This window comes from Myxocyprinus asiaticus, chromosome 5, assembly GCF_019703515.2.
Source record: "Myxocyprinus asiaticus isolate MX2 ecotype Aquarium Trade chromosome 5, UBuf_Myxa_2, whole genome shotgun sequence".
Classification (NCBI taxonomy): Eukaryota; Metazoa; Chordata; class Actinopteri; order Cypriniformes; family Catostomidae; genus Myxocyprinus; species Myxocyprinus asiaticus.
Genome location: NC_059348.1, coordinates 55,634,376 through 55,661,491, shown reverse-complemented (window position 1 = coordinate 55,661,491; position 27,116 = coordinate 55,634,376). Strand labels below are relative to the sequence as shown.

General features: G+C 41.3%; 1 protein-coding gene across 1 annotated transcript in view; it reads left to right on the top strand.

Moving 5' to 3' along the window:
* The window catches only part of LOC127441339 (protein APCDD1-like), a 28,794-nt gene extending 1,954 nt beyond the window's left edge, over window positions 1-26,840 (top strand). The window contains exons 2-5 of the mRNA XM_051698645.1: window positions 6,825-7,008; window positions 8,196-8,727; window positions 20,930-21,251; window positions 22,860-26,840. Coding sequence (XP_051554605.1) covers window positions 6,825-7,008; window positions 8,196-8,727; window positions 20,930-21,251; window positions 22,860-23,317 — 1,496 coding nt within the window. The 3' untranslated portion in view covers window positions 23,318-26,840. The remainder of the gene's footprint in view (window positions 1-6,824; window positions 7,009-8,195; window positions 8,728-20,929; window positions 21,252-22,859) is intronic.
* The last annotated feature ends 276 nt before the right edge of the window (window positions 26,841-27,116 follow it).

Below are 27,116 nucleotides of genomic sequence, written 5' to 3'. Positions count from 1 at the left end.
TAATTAAGTGGCGTATTATAGCCATCGTTGCCAGCAGCAATAAAAGTGTGCAGTCAGGGTAGATGAAAGTGTGCTGTATTTATGGGGGGGGGATTTGGGGATTTTCTGCCATTCTTCTCTGCAGATCCTCTCAAGCTCTGTTAGGTTGGATGGGAACCGTCCGTTATTGCCATTTTCTGGTCTCTCCAGAGATGTTCGATTGGGTTCAAGTCCGGGCTCTGGCTGGGCCACTCAAGGACATTCAGAGTTGTCCCTAAGCCACTCTTGCATTGTCTTGGCTGTGTGTTTAGGGTCATTGTCCTGTTGGAAGGTGAACCTTCGGCCCAGTCTGAAGTCCTGAGTGCTCTGGACCAGGTGTTCATTGAGGATATCTCTGTATTTTCCTGCATTCAGCTTTCCTACAACCCTGACCAGTCCCCCACTCCCTGCTGCTGAAAAACACCGCCACAGCACGATGCTCCCACCACCATGCTTCACCGTTGGGATGGTATTGCACAGGTGATGAGCGGTGCCTGGTTTCCTCCAGACATGACGCTTGGAATTGAGGCCAAACAGTTCAATCTTCGTTTCATCAGACCAGAGAATCTTGTTCCTCACAGTCTGAGAGTCCTTTAGGTGCTTTTTTGTGTGTCTGGTACTGATCAGAGGCTTCCGTCTGGTCACTCGGCCATAAAGCCCAGATCGGTGGAGTGTTGCAGTGATGGTCGTCCTTCTGCAAGTTTCTCACATCTCCACACATGATCTCTGGAGCTCAACCAGAGTAACCATCGGGTTCTTGGTCACCTCTCTTACCAAGGCCCTTCTCCCCGGATTGCTCAGATAGATAGACAGACAGACAGACAGATAGATGACAGATAAACAGATAGATAGACCAACAGATAGATAGAGTAGATTGAACACACATAGACCTTTTGTGACAACATGCCCCAATCGTGGGGCATATTTTCACACTATAAGGGGTAAGCTGTTGCAATTAAACCTGCCATGAAATCTGTGATAGGTTTAATGTCAACATTAAGACACGTTCCCCCGTCACCCTGTATCACAACCAACACAGCACAATCAAATCTGCACCTGCATTAAACAGACTATTTTCAGCAAAATGTAAAAAGTAAAAAAATTATGAGGCACAAAACGACTCATTATACAAAACTAGAAACGGTAACATACAAAAATTATATTTTAAATAATAAATTGTATACATTTGTGACATTTAAAACAAGTGACAACATGCCCCAACCTGACTTCAAAAATCTGCCTTCATAATAAAGTTGACTCTTTCCTGAATGTATGTCAGTATGGTTTGCGTGTTTACTCAAGAGCTAAAAAAAATATGATGAGAAAGAAAATGTATTTTGAAGGGTAGAATTCACAGAAATGCAGCCCTTGTGACAACTAGCCCCGGTCTCCCCTATTGCATTGAACTCCAACTGTATATGAGCAACGGATTACCACACTTCATCCAGTACACACTGGGAATGCGCGAGATGGAATGGCATGTGGAAAAACAGAGTACGCCCTAGCCCTAGCCTTAAACAAATTCTGTAGACTTTTGAACCCGAGTCATATCTAGAGAGACCAATATAATAGAGACTATGTAGAGCGGATGTGCATCAAGCTAAACTTCCATATCTGTGCCCGTTACCCTGTGCTAAATAGATCTGGAGTAGTGTAATCTAATGTGCCCGGCTATTCTTATCCACATGAAACCCCCTTCCACCACTGAATCATGCGTCTATAAAAATGTCTACACACTCATAAACTTGTATACATAATCAGAATTAATGAGTGGGCAGTTAAAGAGCTCTCAGGGCGGTGCGTTCCGTTCCGGAAGAGAGTGTCCCACAGACAAATCGAGGGTCGTGTGGTGAAACGCTTTGAGTTGAGATGGAGCTAAATGATTCTGGAGCTTGTGTGTTTGTCAGTCGGCCCAGAAATGTTACCTCACTGATGGGCCCCGGCCAACTGGAAATGTTCTTGGTGGTTGGTTCTCGGGGAGCTCTGCAGAGCTTTGATTGAGACAGAAGGCCAGCGCTCGGGGAAAAACAGACTGTGGGAGTTTGGCTTCCACATTAATGGCGGAAGAGTTAAAAAACATATTTGTTGTGAATTGGTGCAAGAAAAAAGACAGTGACAGAATGTCTAAAGAAGCGGAATTGCTACCACAATGCCAGGCTGTTGTGGGCAGTTTCTAAGGAGTTCTGGGTGGTTTTTATTCATTGCTATGCTGTTGCTGGGGTGTTCTGGATGGATGTTGCACTGGCTCAAGTGGTTGGTCAGATCAACTTTATTCATTGTAAAGATAATGGTCTAAGCTTTAAAATATTCTTCAGATATGATTAATGTTGTTATCCAAAAAAGATAACAGCATTTAAGTTTGGAATGACATGAGAGTGAGTAAATTTTTAAAATTGACATGCTTATGTCTCCACCCATAAACCTTTTCTGTCCATGAAGGAAAACTGGAAAACCGGCTCTCTCCAAACCTCAAAAGACCCATGAATACTCAGACAGGCTGTTCATGTGCGATGGGTGAAAGGTGCCATGCATTGTTCCTGGCAGGCTACTCAGACTTACAGGCTCCATATGGTTAGGATTAGGGAGGGGGTGAGGTTAGGACATCTGCTGCCTCCCAGGAACAAACTGAGGCACCTTTGTACAACAGGCCTGTGCACGTGCTTGTCTGTAAAGACCAGGAAGGTTTCATGACAGTCAGAGGCGTTAGGAGTGTTGTAATCGCTTTACATGTGAGGCGGCCTTTCAGGATCACAGTGTGTTTGTGTAACAGGGCGCACTGGGTTTCCACGATGTGTTTTGTGTGTCTGTAAACATACAAGCGGTTGGCAGGCGGTCAGAGTCAGACGAGGGCTGATGCAGGTGCAAACAGTGCTGATGTTCTCAGGGTAAACCAGAGAGAAAGAGATGACTTTGATACGAGTGTTACAAATGTTTCCAGCTGGACTGAACAAATTACATGCGCCTGAGCGCTGCAGAGTTTCCCTGGAGAATGCGCTGTTCTGTTTTGATCCGTAAAGATAAACGTTAAGTGAAGGTAGATGTTTCAGATTTTTGAAACGCTGACAAATTATTAAAATGATAGAAATTATCCAATGTTGTTGTTTTGGAGTCTGAATGCACTCTTGACCCTGATTAAGACAAATGTACATTTACATTTATTTACAGTTATGCATTTGGCAGGTGCTTTTTTTTCCAAATCGACTTACAGTGCATTTAGGGTATACATTTTATTAGTTTGTATGTTCCCTGGGAATCATGATCTTGGCGTTGCTAGCACCATGCTCTACTAGTTGAGCTACAAGAACACTGTACATTAGTTCAGGAATGGATTTGGTCATAAAGCATGTAACGCAAATCTTGTGATGGAATATGCGTTCAAGCCTCAAGCACTAAAATTCTTTCATTTCCGAAGTTTTAATCCTGAATTCTTCAGCTATTTGAGGTTTTCTCATTTCATTTGTCCCTGTATGAAGGCTCCTGATCATGAGCCAAAAATGTGTTTGCTGTTATGAGCTTTATATTCTCCTAGTGTCATCTAATATAAAATGAATAATAATAACAGATCTCTGTCCAAAGCATTTGTGAGTTACATTTACATTTATGCATTTGGCAGATGCTTTTATCCAAAGCGACTTACAGTGCCCTGACTATGGGGACAATCCCCCTGGAGCAACCTGGAGTTAAGTGCCTTGCTCAAGGACACAATGGTGGTGGCTGTGGGATTGAACCAACAACCTTCCACTTACCAGTTCAGTGCTTTATTCCACTACCCCACCACCACCACTTAATGAGTTCCCACATTCATTAAAGGACTTATTCTAACTTTAACTTCCGCTCTCCCAGATATCCCAAATAAAAATAAAAAAAAAGCTCAAGACACTTAATATGGTCCTCATATGTTTCATTCAAGTATCATTGGAACTTTATCTTGAAACAGATAATTTGCAACTTACCTTATTTTGTCATTCGTTGTCTCAGATGTCAAAGTCTGCTGGTTTCAAAGCATTTTGGATGGTACCTCTCATTATGTAGCCTAGGTGCCACTATCACAACTGTTACATCTGTTTATGGCGGTTTTTCCGCATTAATGTGAGAACGAGAAAGAATAAAATTAAAATATAGATGACAAGCAGCGATTAACGGTGTTCAAGTCTTTAAAACCCTTTAAGTACATCTGTAACAAATATTAGGTAATAATTAGACAGGGGGCCTGGGAAGCTCAGTGGTAAAAGACGCTGGCTATCACCCGTGGAGTCGCTAGTTTGAATCCCAGGGCATGCTGAGTAACTCCAGCCAGGTCTCCTAAGCAACCAAATTGGCCCGGTTGCTAGGGAGGGTAGAGTCACATGGGGTAACCTCCTCGTGGTCGCTATAATGTGGTTCGTTCTCGGTGGGGCGCATGGTGAGTTGAGCGTGGATGCCGCGGTGGATGGCGAAGCCTCCACGCGCTGTATGTCTCCGTGCAACACGCTCAACAAGCCACGTGATAAGATGCATGGGTTGATGGTCTCGGACGCAGATGCAACTGGGATTCATCCTCCGCCACCCGGATTGAGGCAAATCACTACGTGATCATGAGGACTTAAAAGCGCACTGGGAATTGGGCATTCCAAATTGGGAGAAAAGGGGAAAAAATCCACAAAAAAAAAAAAAAAAAAGTATTAATTAGATTAGGTAGCACATAGATATGGTATTTTTTACATTTCTGAGGTACCCAATTTCTCCTACATAAGTGTACCAAATTTGGTGATGATATCTCATTCCATTCAAGAGTTTTAACCATTTAAGAAAAAGTGCCCACCCCCACTTTGTACGTTTTGGCGTACTGTTGCAACGATGCATCGAAAGTTCAAACTTGTTTTGATAATTATTGAGATTGGGACTCTAGAGAACCTTTCTGCACTGATTTGGTTCCGATCAGGTGAACGGCTTAGGACCAGTTCAAATAGCTGCTAAAAGTTGATTGGTCGTTGGCGGCCATGTTTTTCAAGATATGCGACTGTCCTAATAGACCTTGATGACACCTTGGACAAAGACACTGCATGCAAAATTTCAAGTGGACAGGACCAACGGCTCCATAGTTAGAGCTATTTTTAATTTATTAATTATTATAGCGCCACCAAGAGGCAGAGGCATGCATTTGTTTTTGTGTGTTCTCAGAATTACCCCATACTTAAGTGTACCAAATTTGGTGATATCTCAATCCATCAAAAGTTACAACTGTTTTAATAAAAGAGGCCATGCCCACTACATACATTTTGGCGTGCTGTTTGACGCCAAATCAAAACAATTCCTTTGATAACTTTTCATACTGGGACTCTGCTGAATCATTCTGCACTGGTTTGGTTCCGATCGGGTGAATGGCCTTGGACGAGTTCATTTATAATTTTTTTCAAACAATCCAAAATAGTGGGAAAACGAGGGGGTGGAGCTTTGATGCAAGGAATCACTGGAAAAAAATTATTTTGTTTCTAGGCCTTACGATTTTAGAATTATGGCCCAAAATGTGATTTTCTTTTGTTTTGTTCACTGTAGCGCCACCTATGGGTCGATCGGGCCGATTCCATGTGTATGGCTAGCCAGCCGGAGTACTACCATCCCTGAAGGTTTCAAATCTCTAGGCCTTACGGTTTGGTCTGCACGATCAGTTTTAGGGCAGAAAAATTATAAAAATTATAATATAAATCCTGACAAAAAACAATAGGGTTTCTTGAACCCCTAAATATTACATGTTCTTAGGAGTGCCAAGCCTTCTACATATCAGCCTGATCTCATGAACATTACGTAACCATGGCAACATTTTAGAAAAATGAAATTACAAGCTTCATTACACGTTTGGCTGCAGCTTCCCAGTGAAATGTACAGCAGGGGGCGCCAAAAGCGAGTGAAATGATGTCATAATCAGATGAGGTTTTTAAGGTGAATTTCAGAAGTAGGTTTTAATGAGTAAAACATTCCCTAATCTTAAACTAACCTAAACCTAACCAATAGTGTGCTAAAAGCAAATGTGACATGAAAAGCAAATTTTCTAAAGCAACCACGTCATTTTGTGGAGCTTCTATGATGCTTATGTGTCACGTGTCAGCTTGCGTGTTTGACTGGTCTCGAACCGCGGTCTTGCAAAATCCAAAGTCCAATAATCTATCAGGTCAGCTGCCGTGCAAGCTAATCACACTAGAATATTGTGTGTAAATGTAGGTGTCTATAATACAAGTGTTAAAATGTATATTTCTAATAATGCATTAGATTAACAGTGTTTCGATATCATATAGCAGTGTTTGAGTAATAGTGTGAAAAATAAGTGTTTATAAAGTCATAATCAGCCATTGTACTTGTACTTCATTTCTCCAAACAGCAGCGAAATGTAGAATTTGCCACGTAAAAATGTACAGTAGTTGGCAGCGTATATGGCATAAATATCAGCAGGTGATGCATCCCTAAAATAAACAAAAATGTCATTTGTTGACATCCAGTAAGAGTATTGAGCTATAAAATTAATATGGATTGCATAACTCCGATCAATTGCTCTAAGTGTAAGAATTTGATGAGAAATGTTTGAGTTCATATTGAGATCTCTGACTTTGGTATCTTGACAATCCGAGTTTCACAGTTTGAGATATCGTTGTGATCTCTTCTGAAACTCTAGATGAGACGCATATGGGATTACTAGAGTCTATTTTCTCAGGAGACTTCATGTTGACTTTGACAAGACAATATAATGACATACTAACACGATACGAGTGAAGGTGCATGTTAAATGGCCTGTTAACCCTCTTCTAACTGGTCTCTGTGGTTGTTTATGTCAGGTTGGGTGGAGGGGTCGTCACTGCTTCTCTCAGACAATCGCTTCCCTCGACTGGCACTGGAGAAGAGTCTCGTCTGGATGTCTAAAGACACACAGTGTCACCACATGCTGAAACATCTACACAATGGCGCTCGCATCACAGTCCAGATGCCACCCAACATCGAGGGTCACTGGGTGTCCACGAGGTGAGAGAATGGGAGTAAGGGCGTGGTGGAGCAAGTCATTACATTTTGACGAAATTACGTTTTTTTTCTTTAGAAAAATGTGCACTTGTGAATCATTCTGAATAAGAGCAGGAATATGTGTTATGAAAGTAAATAAGGTCAATTTTGAACTCATGTTGACTCCAAACAAATTCCTGAGCGCTGGAATGAACACTGACAGGCATGTTTTTCACACTGAACAGTATTTCATCTGAAAAAGTGCCACCTGTATGTCATTGGTGGTACTATTCTTTTAAAATAGATAAACCGGGGGTCTGGATAGCTCAGCGAGTTAAGACGCTGACTACCACCCCTGGAGTCGCAAGTTCAAATCCAGGGCGTGTTGATTGACTCCAGCTAGGTCTCCTAAGCAACCAAATTGGCCCGGTTGCTAGGGAGGGTAGAGTCACATGGGGTAACCTCCTCGTGGTCGCTATAATGTGGTTCTCGCTCTCGGTGGGACGCGTGGATGCCGCGGAGAATAGCGTGAAGCCTCCACATGTGCTCAACAAGTAAATGTGATAAGATGCACGGATTTACGGTCTCAGACACAGAGGCAACTGAGATTCGTCCTCCACCACCCGGATTGAGGCAAGTCACTACACCACTGTGAGGACTTAGAGCACATTGGGAATTGGACATTCCAAATTGGGGAGAAAAAAAAAAAAGTAGATAAACCAGTACAGAAAAACCCAATCACTGGAATACAGATTGTATCTGTTTAAAGAAAAACAGAATCATAGTTTATAGTCTAAGTGATTTTTATTTAATCTATATGAGCGAAAATCCCAAAGACTTCTATTGAATAGGTCCTCAACCATCATTAGGAATCAGGATGTCAGAGTCTTGACTTGGGTAATTACGCAACCATCTATAGCAATCATTTACTAATACCTTAGCAACACCCTAGTAACCACCCAAAACACCATGACATTTTATAAATATAAACAAGTATCATAAAAATGCAATTTCTTTTTCTTTTTACTTAATCATTTATTCTTTGTTGTGAAGAATCAAAAAGCCTTTTGGCCAGATACAAGATTAAGATTAGTTTTTAACTCTGAAATCGGTCAAAATGACCCGAACGTACACTTCAAGTCAAGTGTATTATATATGAACCTACACATCTCATTGTGTGACCTCTGTTTGTTCTCCTGTTACAATGGCAGCTGTGAGGTGCGGCCCGGTCCGGAGTTCATCACTCGCTCGTACCGATTCCTCCACAACAACACCTTTCAGGCCCATCAGTTCTATTATGCAGACAATCATTGCACAACTCCGACATACACGCTGGTGGTGCGCGGCCGTTTGCGACTGCACCAGGCGTCCTGGATCGTGCGGGGGGGCACAGAGGCCGACTACCAGATCCATCGCACGCATGTGATCTGTCACTCCGCAGCCGTGGCCAAAGACCTCAGTCAGAGGCTGAAGCGCAGCTGCAGAGGGCCCGACAGGGAGTTTGGCTCCTGGGTGCCGAACGTGAGTTACGAGCTGTGGAGCGAGGAGGGCGGCTACGACTGCTCCAAAGGGCTGAATTTTACCATGCATGAACTGCAGCTAATGCGCGTGGAGAAGCAGTACCTGCATCATAATCTGGATCATCTAGTGGAAGAACTATTCTTAGGAGACATACACACAGAACCGGCACAGAGGATGTACTACAGACCCTCCAGTTACCAACCGGCGCTGCAGAACGCCAAGGTAAAATCATTAGAAACCATTTTATAAAACTGTTGACTCCAAAATCTGATTGGATGAGCCACTTTTGGAATAGCCTGTATATACTCCTTTTAGAATTATTATGCATGCAACTTTTATGAGCTCATATTTATTAACAGAGATATTTGTAACACCACAGGGCAATTTAAAATTAACAAGTGAAGGCAAAGAGGTGAAAAACTTTAAAAGAAATGGTGACCAGTTACAGCCCCTGAAAAATACACTTTATCATATGCATTCATAGACATATAATTATAACTTGATCTAATGAATCTAAAAAAAGTGTCGTGTTTAGGGTTGGAAGTATTCTGCGACCAGCGTTGTCCAATTCCTGAACGAATGACTCGCTATATATTTTAGTATTTAAAGACCAAAGAAAAATCAAGAAAAAAATGTAAGTATGATATTATAAAGACAATTTAAATAATCAGCTTTTATATTGTTATTGTACTAAAGCCAAAATAAAATATTATCTGTAGAAATGCACCGATGTTTCGGACAATTATTGACCAAATATCAACCATCGGTTTTTCACATCAGCAATGGCAAAAGCATGAAAACACTGATATGAAAAAACGATTTTACTTATAATTATGTAATATATTGTGTTGTATTAAGTTCTGTGTGTAATATACAGATATACCTACCAAAATAAAATCCGTAATAAATAAAAAAGCATAAAATACATAATATAAATTTGTAAAGTTCAATTATAATATGTAAAATGTAAGTTCTGTTGTTTAGAACTGCAAAAACAAAGTGCAAAAATGTTTTAGAAGTGCAAAATAACCCTTTCGTCCCCGTTTAAATCGTTGTTATAATGTATTTACTGTTAGAAAAATAAAATAACTTTAACACATTTTTAAAGTACAATTAACGGCAGAAAAACAGTGATTTGATGACTAAATATATATATTTTCTACCCTATAATTGAGAAATGTTAAATGTATAACCCTGAACAGAAATATTTTCATTAAACTGAAATGGCAATAGTGTCAAATTTGTTAAATATAGTTTTTATTTTAATTTATTACTTTTTTACGTTTATGAACACTTTTTTTCTTGCTCTGAAATTTTCCACGGACCCCCTAGCACCCCCTCGTGGCCTCCTGGGGGCCCCCGGACCCCAGTTTGAAAACCCCTGTGGATGACAGAAGAGGCGCTCATTCACTGTGAATAAATGTAACTTGGAGTTTGGGAAAAAATAAATAAAACTGATTTCATTGGATCTTAAACTTAAAGCAATGTTCACTTAATTGAGAAACACTTTAAGGAAACACAATTGTTTTAATTTATTACTTTATGACAAGGAGGAGGGCGGTGCCAGCCCATGACTATGCACGCCTGGCCCCCAATCGGGCTAATCAGCCGAGGAGAGGAATAAGTGCAACGAGATGCGGCAGTTCAGGAGAGAGAGAGCTACAGGCAGCTGCCCTGTATGCGTTTACGTTTGTGTGTCTTTGTGTTTAAGTTTATTAAAAACATTACTTTAATGCTTCGTCCGGTTCCCGCCTCCTCCTTTCCAATGAACCCTGTTACATTGGTGCCGAAACCTGGGAAGGAGGAGGGATGCGCAGTCGTAGAGTCCTCGCCACTACCATCCACCCCAAAGCAGCAGCCATGGCCATCCGCCGGGGGACGGAGGAGTTGCTACTGGCCGCCTGGACGCAGAGAAACGGCCGCCATCCGTGAGGGGAGGAGAGGCTCACTGCCGGCAGCCTGGAGCGGTGGGGCCATTGCCAGGAGTGAAGGAGTTCCCTACCGGCCGCCAAAACGCGGCGGGGTCGGAAGAACGGCCACCGTCCGCGAGGGGAGGAGGGGCTCGCTGCCGACTGCCTGGAGTGGTGGGAGTTCCCTACCGGCCTCTGAAACGCAGAGGGGCGTTCCGCCCGGGGAGGAGTGGCTATTGTCGAGTGATCGAGGACCAGGCAACAGTGTGTCTGGGAACTGACGAGTAAGCTTTTCCTCTCTCTCCTCTCTCTCTCACTGTCGCTCCGCATTGGCCTTTCCCTCTCCTCTTTTTGTTGTTTTGTTTTTCCCTCCCCTTGTCTCCCTCCCAGGTCGCGGAAGGTGGGGAAGGCCTGCCGGCCTATTACTTGTATTGGCACCAACTACTGAAAGTTTGGAATCAAAACAACACTAGTGACCAATATAGTCCAGTTCCCCAACAAATTACTTTTCTGATCCGGTTCTTTTGAATGTTATGCAAGAAAAATACAGTGCGACCATTGTAGTCAGATTCCCGAACAAATGACTCTTATGAGCTGATTCCTTTTTTTTTTCTTATCCCCTTTTCTCCCCAATTTGGAGTGCCCAATTCCCACTACTTAGTAGGTCCTCGTGGTGGCGCGGTTACCTCAATTCGTGTGGCGGAGGACAAGTATCAGTTTCTGAGACCGTCAATCCACGCATCTTATCATGTGGCTCATGTGCATGGCACCACGGAGACTCACAGCATGTGGAGGCTCATGCTACTCTCCGTGATCCACGCACAACTTACCACACGCCCCATTGAGAGCGAGAACCACTAATCGCGACCACAAGGAGGTTACCCCATGTGACTCTACCCTCCCTAGCAACCGGGCCAATTTAGTTGCTTAGGAGACCTGGCTGGAGTCACTCAGCGAGACCTGGATTCAAACTCGCGACTCCAGGGGTGGGAGTCAGCGTCAGTACTCACTGAGCTACACAGGCCCCCGAGCTGGTTTCTTTTAATGAATCAAAATCATACACTGTGAACAGAATAGTGCATTTCCCTAATGAATAATTCTTCTGAGCTGTTTTCTTTTGAATCTATAGTGTGAAACACACAATTGTAGTCCGATTTCCGAACAAATGACTCTTATGAGTCCGTTCTTTTTAGTGAATCAAAAACTTTTATACAGTCAGTCGGAGCGGTTATGGAATTAATCTCACTGACGTGCAAGTAATGCCTTCTGCCACGTCCAACTGGAAATAAGAACTGTTACTGTGTTCTGTAATACGACTTGAGATTTGAGCCTGTACAGGTGGCAGTAAGATGGATTCCTTCACTTAATGCTCAGATTTATGAGGTGTTGGAAGTCCGGCTTCAGGAATCAGGATCAGTGCTCATCAGTAAATGAAGTGTGATCACCGTACATCTCCTCTCACGCTCGGCTCTGTTTACATCTTAAATGCTCTGATGAGCTTCAGACGCTCTACATCACTGACAACAGGATGAGAGGTGAAATGTTTACATCTCTGCTCGACCATTCCCTCATTTGGAGGTTTCAGGGAGTCACAGTGAAAACTAGAGAAAAAAAAAAAGTTCACCAAGAGACACTTTGATGTTGGCCTGCCAAAGCCAGACCTGAAAGTTTAAAATAGTTTTAAAAGCTTGAAGGTTATAAAGGCCATATAGTCCGACAATACTTTCTTTAGCCCGTTACATCTCAACAACATTCACCATACAGTACAGTGTATAAAGTATTTAATGTACTTTGTAAAAGAAGTTTAACAAGCCCTTTAAATAAAGCAAGGATGCATTTCATCTTTAAAAACAACTCTTTCAAGAGAACGCTCATTTGCTGTGCATGTTGCTTCGTTTAGCTGCTTTTGCGACAGACTCAAAACCAAAATTTGAGAAAGCATTCGTCGATTGAGCTTGTAAAAAATTTAATATAGAAATCCCTCCTTATGGAAAGATGTTTACTTAAACATGCTATTAAAACCTCAGCCGCAAATGACTATATTTTCATTCAAGCCATAACAACTGAATAACCCTGTTTCTCTGCTCCAAGCATATGTCATCTATTTCAATGCCATTAAACAGCAAACCACTGCACTTTGATGCATTAACAGATCTTTCCTTATTTAAACCCTTAATGGACATGATTACAATTCCATCTCTCAATCACACAAATAGCCGTATCCTCATTCTGCTATTCCTGAAGGCTTTGGGAGTGTCGGTCTGTTCATCGGTTCAAAGTCAATGGGGTCAATCTGTAAACATTAAAATACTCACTGTTTCAAAAGTATAGACACAAGACATAAACAATATGTGTGTTAACATGATTTTACTGTCATAAAATCACTTACTAACCACATCTGTGGAAAGTTAGAGACAATTTTACAACTTCGCTGACGATGGTGTAATGTCAACAAATCTTAAAACCCTAAAATGACTGTAAAAATTACAATTTTAACAACTTTACAGCTCAAATAACACAGTAGAATTAATGTACAGCAACTTATTGTGAGAAGCTTGTGGAAGGATACCGAAAACATTTGACCCAAGTTAAACAATTTAAAGGCAATGCTACCAAATACTAACAAAGTGTATGTAAACTTCTGACCCACTGGGAATGTGATGAAAGAAATAAAAGCTGAAATAAATCATTCTCTCTACTATTATTCTGACATTTCACATTCTTAAAATAAAGTAGTGATCCTAACTGACCTAAGACAGGGAATGTTTTCTACGATTAAATGTCAGGAATTGTGAAAAACTGAGTTTAAATGTATTTGGCTAAAGTGTATGAACTTCTGACTTCAACTGTATGGTTTCTTCCAAAAAACATGGTTATTACAATATTAGTAATACTAATTTTGTCTCATATTTCATCTCAAGTATGCTCTTCACTGACACTTTCGTCCACTTGGTTATGAAGTACACTAACTTTAGACAAAACTGTATTGTGGGGGAATTATTTGGTGTGCTGGAAATGACACAATTGTGAAAAATTGATAGAAATAATTTCCCCACAATAAATATTGAAATGGTTTCTGTTTATTTCACTCTTTTAGATGATCATAAATTTAAACATGTAATAATTAGTATTTTTATAATGTATTTTCCTAGTTTAATATTGAATGTCAAGGATAAAACAGTCAAATCTAGACATATAAAGGCATTTGAAAAGTAAAATTAAATGATGAAGGCCTGATGAAGAGTTTCCAATTCAGTTTTAATGAGACCTTCATATAAAAAAAGAATAAAGATGAAATCTGTTTGCATTAATAAAAATCAACCCCTGAAATTTTGAAAGTGCCCGAAGAAAAAGAAATACACGAATAAACTATTTGAATGCACATTAATACTGATCTGTACAGCATCATATAATATTATACTGTTTGTTAAAGGGATCTCTCATCATTTACTCACCCTCATGTCTGTTCAAACCCATATGACTTTCTTTCTTCCCTGGAACAGGTAAAGGAGATATTTAGCAGAATGTTCACACTGCTCTTTCCCATTGAAACGATTGACATTACGGTTAAAGTCTGTTATCATTCACGAGCTCACAGGACAGCAGCATTACTCGTCATCGCCATCTTAACTCCTCTGCTCATTGTATGCGTTCATTGTATGGAAAAGAGCACCATGAACATTTTGCTGAACATATCCTTTTGTGTTCCTCTGATGGAGGTCATTTGGGTTTGGAACCTCATGAAGGATGAGAGAATTGAGGATACATTTTCCTTTTTGGGGTGAACTATTACTGTAATGTAATTGAAAGTTATTACAAAATGTTACCAATAAAAGAAGGCTAGTTTCCACTTCTGACCCAGTCAACCTATGTGGTGGCGCTATAAAAAATAATGCCGTTTAATAGCAACACACACAGAGGTCATTGTTTATCTATTGAAAATAAGCACAAACAGAGAGAAGTGTTAAAAGTGAGTTGCTTTACGGTAGTGTTTGTTTGTTTTGATTTTCTCCCCAATTTGGAATGCCCAATTCTCAATGCGTTCTAAGACCCCGTGGTGGTGTAGTGACTCACCTCAATCCGGGTGGCTGAGGACAAATCTCAGTTGCCTCCACGTCTGAGACCGTCAATCTGCGCATCTTATCACATGGCTTGTTGAGCATGTTACCGTGGAGACGTAGCGTATGTGGAGGCTTCACGCACCACGGGCCCCACCGAGAGCGAGAACCACATTAAAGCGACCACGAAGAGGTTACCCCATGTGAATCTACCCTCCCTAGCAACCGGGCCAATTTGGTTGCTTAGGAGACCTGGCTGGAGTCACTCAGCACGCCCTGGATTCAAACTCGCGACTCCAGGGGTGATAGTCAGCATCAATACTCGCCGAGCTACCCAGGCCCCTGCTTTACGGTAGTGTTTTAAACTATTAAACTAATAAATAATAAACATTTATTTTTAATTAATCTTGACAAGCAATGTGTACAACCAGTGTGTGTTTTTACTAGATTCAGTATCTGAAATTCAAATGGTCAGAGCAATTTTCATCCCATTATTTTATTCTTTGAAAAGTGCATGATCCTCCCTCCAAATGACAGTAAACGCAGTTATGGAAAATTCATGGTTGGTGTTTTTTTTCCTTTCTGTGTTTGTTTGTTTTCTTGCAATAAATATATACTTTATGTACTGTATATACACTATATATATTTATATTGTGCTGCGTATATATATATGTTGCTGAAGCACCCCCAGATCATCACCGATCCTCCACCTGGTCATCTAATGGTAAGACGGAGACCTGGAGAGGCCTTCAAGCCACAGTGTCTCGCACCCACTGTGAAATTTGGTGGAGGATCGGTGATGATCTGGGGGCGCTTCAGCAAGGCTGGAATCAGGCAGATTCATCTTTGAGAAGGACGCATTTATCAAGCTACATACAAGGTTATCCTGGAAGAAAACTTGCTTCCTTCTGCTCTGACAATGTTCCCCAACTCTGAGGATTGGTTTTTCCAGCAGGACAATGCTCCATGCCACACAGACAGGTCAATCAAGGTGTGAATGGAGGAACTGAACCCCATTGAAGACCTCTGGAATGTGATCAAGAGGAACATTGATGGCCACAAGCCATCAAACAAAGCCGAGATGCTTGAATTTTTGCAGCAGGAATGGCATAAAGTCACCCAACAGCAATGTGAAAGACTAGTAGAGAGCATGCCAAGACACATGAAAGCTGTGATTGAAAATCAGGGTTATTCCACCAAATATTGATTTCTGAACTCTTCCTAAGTTAAAACATTAGTATTGTGTTATTTAAAAATGAATATGAACTTATCTTTACATTATTCGAGGTCTGAAAAAACTGCATCATTTTTGTTATTTTGACCAGTTGTCATTTTCTGCAAAAAAATGCTCTAAATGACAATATTTTTATTTGGAATTTGGGAGAAATGTTGTCAGTACTTTATAAAATAAAACAAAAATGTTCATTTTACTCAAACACATACCTATAAATAGTAAATCCAGAGTGACCATTGGGTTCTTGGTCACCTCTCTTACCAAGGCCCTTCTCCCCCGATTGCTCAGTTTGACTGGGCATCCAGCTCTAGGAAGAGTCCTGGTTGTTCCAAACTTCTTCCATTTAAGAATTATGGAGGCCACTATGCTCTTGGGAACCTTCAATGCAGCCAAAAAAAATGTGTAGCCTTCCCCAGATCTGTGCCTCAACACAATCCTGTCTCTGAGCTCTGCAGGGAGTTCCTTTGACCTCATGGCTTGGTTTTTGCTCTGATTTCAGCTGTGATATCTTATATAGACTGGTGTGTGCCTTTCCAAATCATGTCCAGTCAATTGAATTTGCCACAGGTGGATTCCAATCAAAGTGTAGAAACATCTCAAAGATGATCCAGAGAAATCATCTGAGCTAGATTTCAAGTGTTATAGCAAAAGGTCTGAATACTTGTCGATGTGATTTTTCATTTTAATAAACTTGCAAAGTTATCAAAAATCTGGTTTTTGCTTTGTCATTATGGGTTATGGAGTGTAGATTGATGTGGAAAAAACAATAATTTAAAGCATTTTAGCATAAGGCTGCAACATGTGAAAAAAATGAAGGAGTCTGAATACTTTCTGAATGCACTGTAAATATACACCGATCAGCCACAACATTAAAACCACCTGCCTAATATCGTGTAGGTCCCCCTCGTGCCACCAAAACAGCTCTGACCCGTCGAGGCATGGACTCCACAAGACCTCTGAAGGTGTCCTGTGGTATCTGGCATCAAGACATTAGCAGCAGATCCTTCAAGTCCTGTAAGCTTCGAGGTGGGGCCTCCATGAATCGGACTTGTTGGTCCAGCACATCCCATAGATGCTCAATCGGATTGAGATCTGGGGAATTTGGAGGCCAGGGCAACACCTTGAATTCTTTGTCATGTCCCTCACCATTCCTGATCAATTTTTGCAGTGTGGCAGGGCACATTATCCTGCTGAAAGAGGCCACTGCCATCAGGGAATACCGTTGACATGAAGGGGTGTACGTGGTCTGCAACAATCTTTAGATAGGTGGTATGTGTCAAAGTAACATCCACATGAATGTCAGGACCCAAGGTTTCCCAGCAGAACATTGCCCAGAGCATCACACTTCCTTCGCCAGCCTGCCTTCTTCCCATAGTGCATGCCATCTCTTCCCCAGGTAAACGACGCTCACGCACCCGACCGTCCACATGATCTAAAAGAGAACGTGAATTATCCGATCAGGTCACCTTCTTCCATTGCTCCATGGTCCAGTTCTGATGCTCACGTGTCCATTGTAGGCGCATTCGGTGGTGGACAGGGGTCAGCATGGGCACTCTGACCGGTCTGCAGCTACGCAGCCCCATAAGCAGCGATGCACTGTGTGTTCTGATGGGCTAGCCTTCACTCCCCATGCACAACAATAAGCCTTGGGCGCCCATGACCCTGTCGCCGGTTCATCGGTTGTCCATCCTTGGACCGGTTTTAGTAGGTACTAACCGCTGCATACCGGGAACACTCAACAAGACTTGGTTTTGGAGATGCTTTGACCCAGTCGTCTAGCCATCACAGCTTGGCCCTTATCAAAGTCATTCAGATCCTAACACTTGCCCATTATTCCTGCTTCCAACACATGAAATTCAAGAACTGACTGTTCACTTGCTGCCTAATATACCCCACCCCTTGACAGGTGCCATTGTAACGAGATAATAAATGTTATTCACTTCACCTGTCAATGGCTTTAATGGCTGATCAGTGTATATATATATATATATATGTACTGTGTATATATAAAGTTGTGCTCAAAAGTTTGCACACCCTTGGAAAATTGGTAATATATGTACCATTTTTAAAGAAAACATAAGTGAGCAGGCAAAACACATTTCTTTTATTTCTTATGGGATTCATATTCAACTGTAGGTTATAACAGAATGGCACAATCATAAAACAAATTGAATTGAACATGACAACAAAGAAAAAAAATGAAATGACCCCTGGTCAAATGTCTGTATACCCTTAGTTCTTAATACTGTGTATTGCCCCCTTTAGCATCAATGATAGTGTGCAGTCTTTTGTAATATTTGTCTATGAGGGCTCCAAATGCTCGCAGGTGGTATAGCTGCCCATTCGTCTTGGCAAAATGCCTCCAGGTCATGCAAAGTCTTTGGTCGTTTAGCGTCCCATGCGCAGCTTTCGTGCAGAAGAATGCAAATTGTCTGGCAGTATTTTCTGATAATATGCTGCATTCATCTTGCCATCAATTTTCACAAGATTCCCCGTGACTTTAGAGCTCACACACCCCCCAAAACATCAGTGAGCCACCACCATGCTTCACAGTGGGGATGGTATTCTTTTCACTATAGGCCTTGTTGACCCCTCTCCAAACATAGCGCTTATGGTTGTGACCATAAAGCTCTATTTTGATCTCATCACTCCAAATTACAGTGTGCCAGAAGCTGTGAGGCGTGTCAAGGTGTTGTCGGGCATAATGTAACCGGGATTTTTTGTGACATTGTTGCAGTAAACGCTTCTTTCTGGCAACTCGACCATGCAGCTCATTTTTGTTCGTGTTGTCGTATTGTGCTCCTTGAAACAACCACACCGTCTTTTTCCAGAGCAGCTTGTATTTCTCCTGAGGTTACCTGTGGATTTTTCTTTGTATCCCGAACAATTCTTCTGGCAGTTGTGGCTGAAATCTTTCTTGGTCTACCTGATCTTGGCTTGGTATCAAGAGATCCCTGAATTTTCCACTTCTTAATAAGTGATTGAACAGTACTGACTGGTATTTTCAAGGCTTTGGATATCTTTTTATATTCTTTTCCATCTTTATAAAGTTCCATTACCTTGTTACGCAGGTCTTTTGACAGTTCTTTTCTGCTCCCCATGGCTCAGTATCTAGCCTGCTCAGTGCATCCATGTGAGAGCTAACAAACTCATTAACTATTTATATACAGACACTAATTGCAATTTAAAAAGACACAGGTGTGGGAAATTAACCTTTAATTGCCATTTAAACCTGTGTGTGTCACCTTGTGTGTCTGTAACAAGGCCAAACATTCAAGGGTATGTAAACTTTTGATCAGGGCCATTTGGGTGATTTCTGTTATCATTATGATTTAAAAAGGAGCCAAACAACTATGTGATGATAAATGGCTTCATATGATCACTATCCTTAAATAAAAGACGTTTTTTTTCCATGATCAGTCATATTTTCAAAATCAATGCCAAAATGTCAATTTCTGCCAGGGTATGCAAACTTTTGAGCACAACTATATATATATATATATATATATATAGAGTATGTATATGTATATTTATACAGGGCCGACCCAGACTATGTAGGCGCCCTAGGCAAGGTTTAAGAACGCTTTTTAATCAATGTTAAATAACATAAAAATATGAAGTCAATAATTTGTGATGACAAATAACCTGTTCCAAATTATCTTCTGATTGTTTTGGGGAACATACTTTTAAAAGTGTACTTATATTCCTTATTTTTCTAGTTGCAGAGCAATCTGCCGATCTTTTTCACGCAAACGGACATACAGCACACGCAGAGAGCTGGCAGGCGCGCAAGTTACAGATAGGAGAACGTTAAAAAAAAAATACTCAAGAGTGCGTGAAGCCGCTTTAAGCCAGAATAATCACACAAGGACGAGTAAAAACTGATGTGCAGAACAAATATACTGAATGTATGATAGTCCTAACTGTAGAGAGCACCTTAATATGAAGACAAACCCAAATCCTGAACATTTTAAGACAATTTTTAAAATCCTGACCAGACACTTTTTCAGGTCTGAAAAAAAGAGGAAAAAGGACATATGGTCACCCTATGTAATGTAAGGATGATAGTGGCAAATTTTGCTCAACACGGGTAGATGGGCACATAGTCGTCATGAGATCACTTCTGACTAATTTGTTTTTTTTTAAAATCCTCATGCGGTGGGGGTCTGGCTAGCTCAGCGGGTATTGATGTTGACTACCACACCTGGAGTCGTGAGTTCGAATCCAGGGCGTGTTGAGTGACTCCAGCCAGGTCTCTTAAGCAACCAAATTGGCCCAGTTGCTAGGGAGGGTAGAGTCACATGGGGTAACCTCCTCGTGGTCACGATTAGTGGTTCTCACTCTCAATGGGGCGTGTGGTAAGTTGTGTGTGGATTGTGGAGAGTAGCATGAGCCTCCACATGCTGTGAGTCTCCGCGGTGTCATGCACAACGAGTCACGTGATAAGATGCGCGGATTGACGGTCTCAGAAGCGGAGGCAACTGAGACTTGTCCTCCACCACCCGGATTGAGGTGAGTAACTGCACCACCACGAGGACCTACTAAGTAGTGGGAATTGGGCATTCCAAATTGGGAGAAAAGGGGATAAAAATAAAAACAATAAAAAAAATAAAATAAAAAAAATGCACCCTGGGTGATACAATGTTTCCACTGTATGATCCAGTGGTGATTTTAATTTATTTAAAAACAATTGTACATTTCTCTAAGATTTGAACTCAAGACTTTTATCACACTGACAATCTCACGTTTGTACCAATATGCATTTTTTTTATTTTATTTTTTATCGTAGCTTAATATAAATGTATTAATTCATTGTATTAGTGTAGATTAGTATCTTTAAATCGTATTTAAAGTTAATCATTTATTTTATTTACTTGCAGTGTGCATAGGTGTACATAAGTGTCTGGCTGTTGTATTTGGATTTATTTGGTGATGTCGGGTCCGTGTAGCACCACCAGTCACAGATTAAATCAGTTTAATTGACTGGATAAACTGATTGATTACATCCAATTATCTTGATCCGAGCTCATTTGAGACATTACCAGACATTTAAAACAACAGAACAGTTCTTTGTCCAAGAGGATGTTTGTTACTCAAACTGTTTTAGGATCTTCAGCGCACTTTGCTGTGTTTAATGCGATATGCTGCAGCTTTTATTGTGTGTTCCATGTTTGTTTGTTAGAAGCTAATCAGATCAGTAATCTAATATTGTCTGTTCTCAGAACCACGATCTCAGCTGCATCACATGCCGCATCACTGGCCGCTCTGATGAGTATCATCCACCCGTTCTCCCGCCGCGGCCGGACATGATGGTGAGTCTACACGGGCAGTGGGTGTCCCAGCGCTGTGAGGTGCGGCCTGAGGTTCTCTTCCTCACACGACACTTTATCTTCCACGACAATAACAACACGTGGGAGGGTCATTATTATCATTATTCTGACCCGGTCTGCAAACACCCCACGTTCAGCATCTACGCCAGAGGACGCTACAGTCGCGGACTTCATTCCACCCGCGTGATGGGTGGCACAGAGTTTGTATTTAAAGGTAACATTTTGTTTTAAATATTAAAAGAGGGTTTTCAATAACTGTTTGGACATGACAGCTCCTAACTTAGAAAGTTGTGGCTTGTTGAAAAATTCCAATTTATTGATATTCAAATAATATTGTCATGTCGGACACACACAGGAACTGTTGGCGTATTGAAAGCAGCATGTAACCTATTTAAAATCATATATGTTTTCACATGTAATAGTCTACTAAATTATGGGTTAAGGATAGGGTTGGGGTTAGGTTCAGGGTTAGTACCTAGTAATTACTGTAGTTGTTGTAATTATATAGTACGTAAATATTATCTCAGCGATTATTGACGCTGACTATCACACCTGGAGTCGTGAGTTTGAATCCAGGGCGTGCTGAGTGACTCCAGCCAGGTCTCCTAAGCAACCAAATTGGCCCGGTTGCTAGGGAGGGTAGAGTCACATGGGGTAACCTCCTCGTGGTCGTGATTAGTGGTTCTCGCTCTCAATGGGGCGTGTGGTGAGTTGTGTGTGGATCGTGGAGAGTAGCATGAGCCTCCACATGCTGTGAGTCTCCGCGGTGTCATGCACAACGAGTCACGTGATAAGATGCACGGATTGACGGTCTCGGAAGCGGAGGCAACTGAGACTTGTCCTCCACCACCCGGATTGAGGTGAGTAACCGTGCCACCACGAGGACCTACTAAGTAGTGGAAATTGGGTATTCCAAATTGAGAGAAAAGTTTTTTTTTTTTTTTAAAAAGAGGGACTTTTGTTGGCGCTGCACCTGTGGAAGCGCTTCACGGAAATCGACGTTATGCTGCTGTCACGTGACGCAGTGCACCAGAAGTTTAACCCATAAATGACAGTGTAGAGTCTTGTGAACAGTATTCAGTCGGTTTTCATTCAAATTATGCGTTGCGTATAGCGAAGCCACATATGTGGACGTGGGGTCACATGAGGTTGAGTGGAACTACAGATGTAATTAAATGCAGGTACTTTAAATCTAAGTACAATGCAACAACATGCATGTACATAATAAGTACATTGTATCAAATGCTTTAGTAGCCTACAATGTAAAGACACATAATATAAAGACTAATTTTCATGAACACATTTATAACTAACTTCAGATGAACTCCTTTATTTTCCAATAGGTCTATAATTAATCATTTTCCTGCTCCCATAAATAAAACAAGAGTTACAGATACCTCCAACGTTATTTTCCTTAATGGCTGATGTCCACCTGCAAAGCACGACATAATTTTTATAACATTAATCTTCAATTAAAGGTCACAATGTCATGATATAACGGAGGGAATCAAATAAAGAGACACAAAAAACTCCACTATCAGTGTTAAAATTACACATGTACCACAAAAGAATACTTGTTAGTGAATAAAAACACTTTTATTCACTACATGATTTTTGAATGGATTTTTTATTTGATTATTTAGCACTTCTTTTTTCAAAGATGTTAAAGATGCAGCTCTGGAGACAGGACAAAATTACAATGGTGCAATAAATAAAAAAAAACTAAAAAATGTGAATTTTATGCCCACATCAGTGTTTATTCTTTTTAACAAGCATTTAAACAATTGTAATCATCTAGTTCTCTTTTTTTGCCTCTTTCCAGTAAACCACATGCGCGTGATGCCCATGGATCTCGCCATCACGTCGCTGCTCAACGTCTTTAATGGAAACCAGTGTGGCGTTCAGGGCTCTTGGGAGGTGGGCGTGGAACAGGATGTTACTCCGACCAATGGCTGCGTAGCGCTGGGGATACGCCTCCCGCACACGGAGTACGAGCTCTTCCGAATGGAACGGGACGTTCACGGCCGACACCTGCTCTTCAACGGACAGCGACCCAGTGACGGATCCAGTCCGGATCGTCCGGAGAAGAGAGCCACCTCTTACCAGATGCCGCTGGTCCAGTGTTCTGCCAGCAGCTGGAGGTCAAAGGTCAACTGGGGCCGCGACGCTGACTGGCCGCAACGGCAGAGTGACGGTTGCCAGGGTGGTTACCATGACAACCTGGCGACGACAGCGGCGGTTGTGGTCTCGAGCGTGGCGTTTGTGGTTTTCTTTGGTTGACAGAGTTCAACATACTGAGACGTGAATACAAAAGAGGCTAAGCAAACGTTTCTGTGCATGCTAGCTTTGCGAAGGCGTGAGATTGAACATGCTAAAGCACTCCTGATGACCCACAATGCACTCCTCCACTCGCGTTTTTAAAGTGTTTTCTCTGCAGAAGCTGGATGATGATAAACGAAACGCAACAAATGAAAATCGCTGCACAACAGTAAACGCACTTTACTCTAACCAAGATGAACGTTTTCCCTTCTGTGAACCAGCAGCCGAAGAGACTGAATTTCAGAATATACTGTATGGCTGTTTAGAAATGAGCATATTGTTGTTTTAAGCAGAATTTTAACAAATCTTCACACAGCTACAAGTCAGGCTCCAAAAAGGACAAAAAAAACACCATAAAAGAACCACTAAAGTAGTCCGTATGACTTGTGATGTTATTCCAAGTCATACAGGGATGATTATCAGTGAATAAAGCTTTAAATTTCAGTCTGTTCCTCACACAAAGCTATCATATGACTTTGTTTTGAACTGAACATCTCTCCTCAGGTGTGTTCCACGCAAGTAAATAATATTTATTTTTGTGTGAACTGCCCCTTTAAATCTTTCGCTGCATTACGAGTGAGCTACGCTGTGGACGTTTGTACAAGAGGTTTTTTTTTTAAATGCAAAATGAACCATTTAAGGGCTACATGGAACCAAAGGGAAATAAAGAGAAAGCTAAAAATGACCTTTTTAACAGAAGGGAGCTTTTGAAGGGAAATTTTCAGGCAGTAGAGATTTTTTTTTTTTTTTTTTAACTAATCATGCCTTCAGTTGAGGTGTAAGTAAAATTTTTCACTGTATAGACTACAACCTCTCGCAAAAATGATGGAATGACCACACTTAGAGGATGTTCACCCAGCTTTTTTACTTTGTAACTGTGACGAGAAGGAGGGCAGGGCCGTGACTACGCACGCCTGGCCCCAAGTCGGGACAATCAGCCGAGAAGAGGGATAAATGCAGCGGGATGCAGCAGTTTGGGAGAGAGCCACACGCAGCTGCTGTGTGTGCATTTATGTTCTGTGTCTTTTTGTTTAAGTTTTCATTAAACCATTACTTTAACTGTTCAGCTGGTTCCCGCCTCCTCCTCTCCCATTTCAACCGTTACATTGGTGCCGAAACCGGGAAAGGAGGAGGGATGCACTGTCATGGAGTCCTCACCACTGCCATCCACCCAAAGGAGCAGCCGCGGCCATCCGCCAGGGGACGGAGGAGTTGCTACCGTCCGCCATCCGCAAGGGGAGGAGGGGCTCGCTGCCGGCCACCTGGCCATTGCCAGGGACGTAGTTGTTCCCTAACAGCCGCCAAAACACGGAGGGGCGTTCCATCCACCAGGGGTCGGAGGACTGGCTCCGGTCTGCCCGGTTAGGAGCGGCTGTTGTCCGCCAAAGGGTGGAGGAGTGATCGAGGACCAGGCGACGCCGTGTCTGGGAACCGTCGAGCAAGTTTTTTTCTCTCTGTCCTCTCACTCTCGCCCTATCCCTCTCCTCTTTTTTTGTTTTTGTTTTTCCCTCCCCTCGTCCCCCTCGCCAGCCTTAGAGAGGCAGGGAAAAGCCTGCTGGCAGGCAGGACCAGAAGGGCAGCTTCACTAATGAAAAACAATATTCTCCATCAAGTTGGTTCCAACTTCCTCGAATAGCGGTTGACAGATCAGCTTTGCAGGATGGAGCCTTGTCAATTTCCACCATACATTTTCAATGGGATTGAGATCCGGACTGTTTTCTGGCCATGTCATTGAGTTGATATGCCTTTCCTGAAGAAAGGCTTTAACATAATCATCCTGAAAAATGACTTCATCATCACCAAACCTATTTTCTATCGATGCAATGAGAAAAGTGTCCAAAATTTCAGTGTACACCTGTACATTGAATGTTGAGGTAATGATTGCCATCTCCCTTGTTCCTTTACCTGACATGCAACCCCATATCATAAATTTGTTTTCTTTATATGTTTCATTAGAACGGCACCAGACAAAAGTTCCAGCATCATTGTCTTGACCAATGCAGATTCATGATTCATCAGTGCAGTGGCTGAAGTTGCCCAGGGTGGCATCTTGTGGGTGGGCGGCACGAGGGGATGGCCAACAACTTCACCCTCCCCGGTCAACAACTTTGGGGGCGTTCACATTTACATTTAAAATTTGTTGTGAATTTTCTATTTTCAACGCTTTGACATCTTCCTTGGTCTACCCAGATGCTTTCCTTATAACCTTGCCATTTTGTTTATACTTGCACCAAATTTTAGACACGGCTGACTGGAAACAACCAACTTCTTTTGCCACACGCCGTGTTGGATTTCCTTCTTGAAGGAGTTTTATAGTCCTTTACATTGTATAAATTGGCAACTCTGTTGTTGGGGCCATGTTTCCTTTCAATTAGCCAAGACCAACAGCTCGTTAAGGTCTGTAAGCACTCTCTTTTAACTGCAGACTAATTTGCATTTTTAGACTTATTTTTTAAGAAATGCAAATTACACGGTGATTCCATCATTTTTTCCTCTACTTGATCTGGAAAAAAATACGCCATTAATTAAAATAATGTAATTTAATTAGTTTGAGGGATGTTTCACGAAGCCTGGATGTTCAGCTATTAAACAAACATTGTTTTGTCATATCTGTGATTTGTTTATTTGCTACAAAGTAAAAACTCTGGGTGAACATCCTCTAAGTGTGGTCATTCCATCATGTTTGCCAGGGGTTGTATATAAAACATATTTTCCCAAAACCGATTCCAACTCATCCTGTCAAATACGATTCAGTTTACAAATTAAAATCTTCATTTGGTAAAAAATGCAACAATATGTTGAAAATTAATTGTTCTAATTATTTAGGCACCATGTTGATGATAAAATTGAAATAAACTGTTGAATAAGGAATTCAGAAACAATGAAATGGAAAACAAGACATTTCTGAAAAATATAAAACAGAATTTAAAAAATGTATTAAAACAGATTTCAAAGTGCCCTACATGCAGAGATGCTTCTGTTCATTAAAAAAAAAAAAAAAGAACACGCCCCTTAGATTTGTAAGAGTCCGTACTGATAGACAGCGTTTTCATACTGGATATTCTTAGCTGTTTACTGATTTTATTTTATTAAAATATATATAATGTCTTTTGAGTTACAGTTGCTGAAACCATTAACTCCAGTAGGTCAGCTCTCCTTGTTTTGTTTATTTAGTGATTATTTATAAACACTTTTTTCTTATTCGTTTAATTTTACATTTATGATGTCTTTTGAGTTGCAGAAAAATAATAAACACAACGTTCCCTCAATCATCAGTCTCATAGTATTGCATTTAAAAACTGCAACGTTAAAACAAAACATGCAAAATAAATAAATAAATAAATACTGTTTCGGCGAGTACCGAAAAGGAAGTATTGGTACTCGTAATTGTTCTCCAAAAAAGGAATCTGGACATCCCTAATCCCTGTATAGTGACAATCAGCACTGTGGTTTCAGGAAATGTTTGCCTTTAAAGGGACAGTTCCCCCAAAAATGAAAATTCTCTCATCATTTACTCACTCTCATGTCATCCCAGATGTGTATGACTTTCTTTCTTCTGCAGAACACAAATGAAGATTTTTAGAAGAATATTTCAGCTCTGTAGCTCCATACAATGCAAGTGAAGTTCTGAAGCTCCAAAAAGCACATAAGGCAGCATAAAAGTAATCCATACGACTCCAGTGGTTTAATCCATGTCTTCAGAAGTGATATGATAGGTGTGCATGAGAGATCAATATTTAAGTCCTTTTTTTATTTTTTA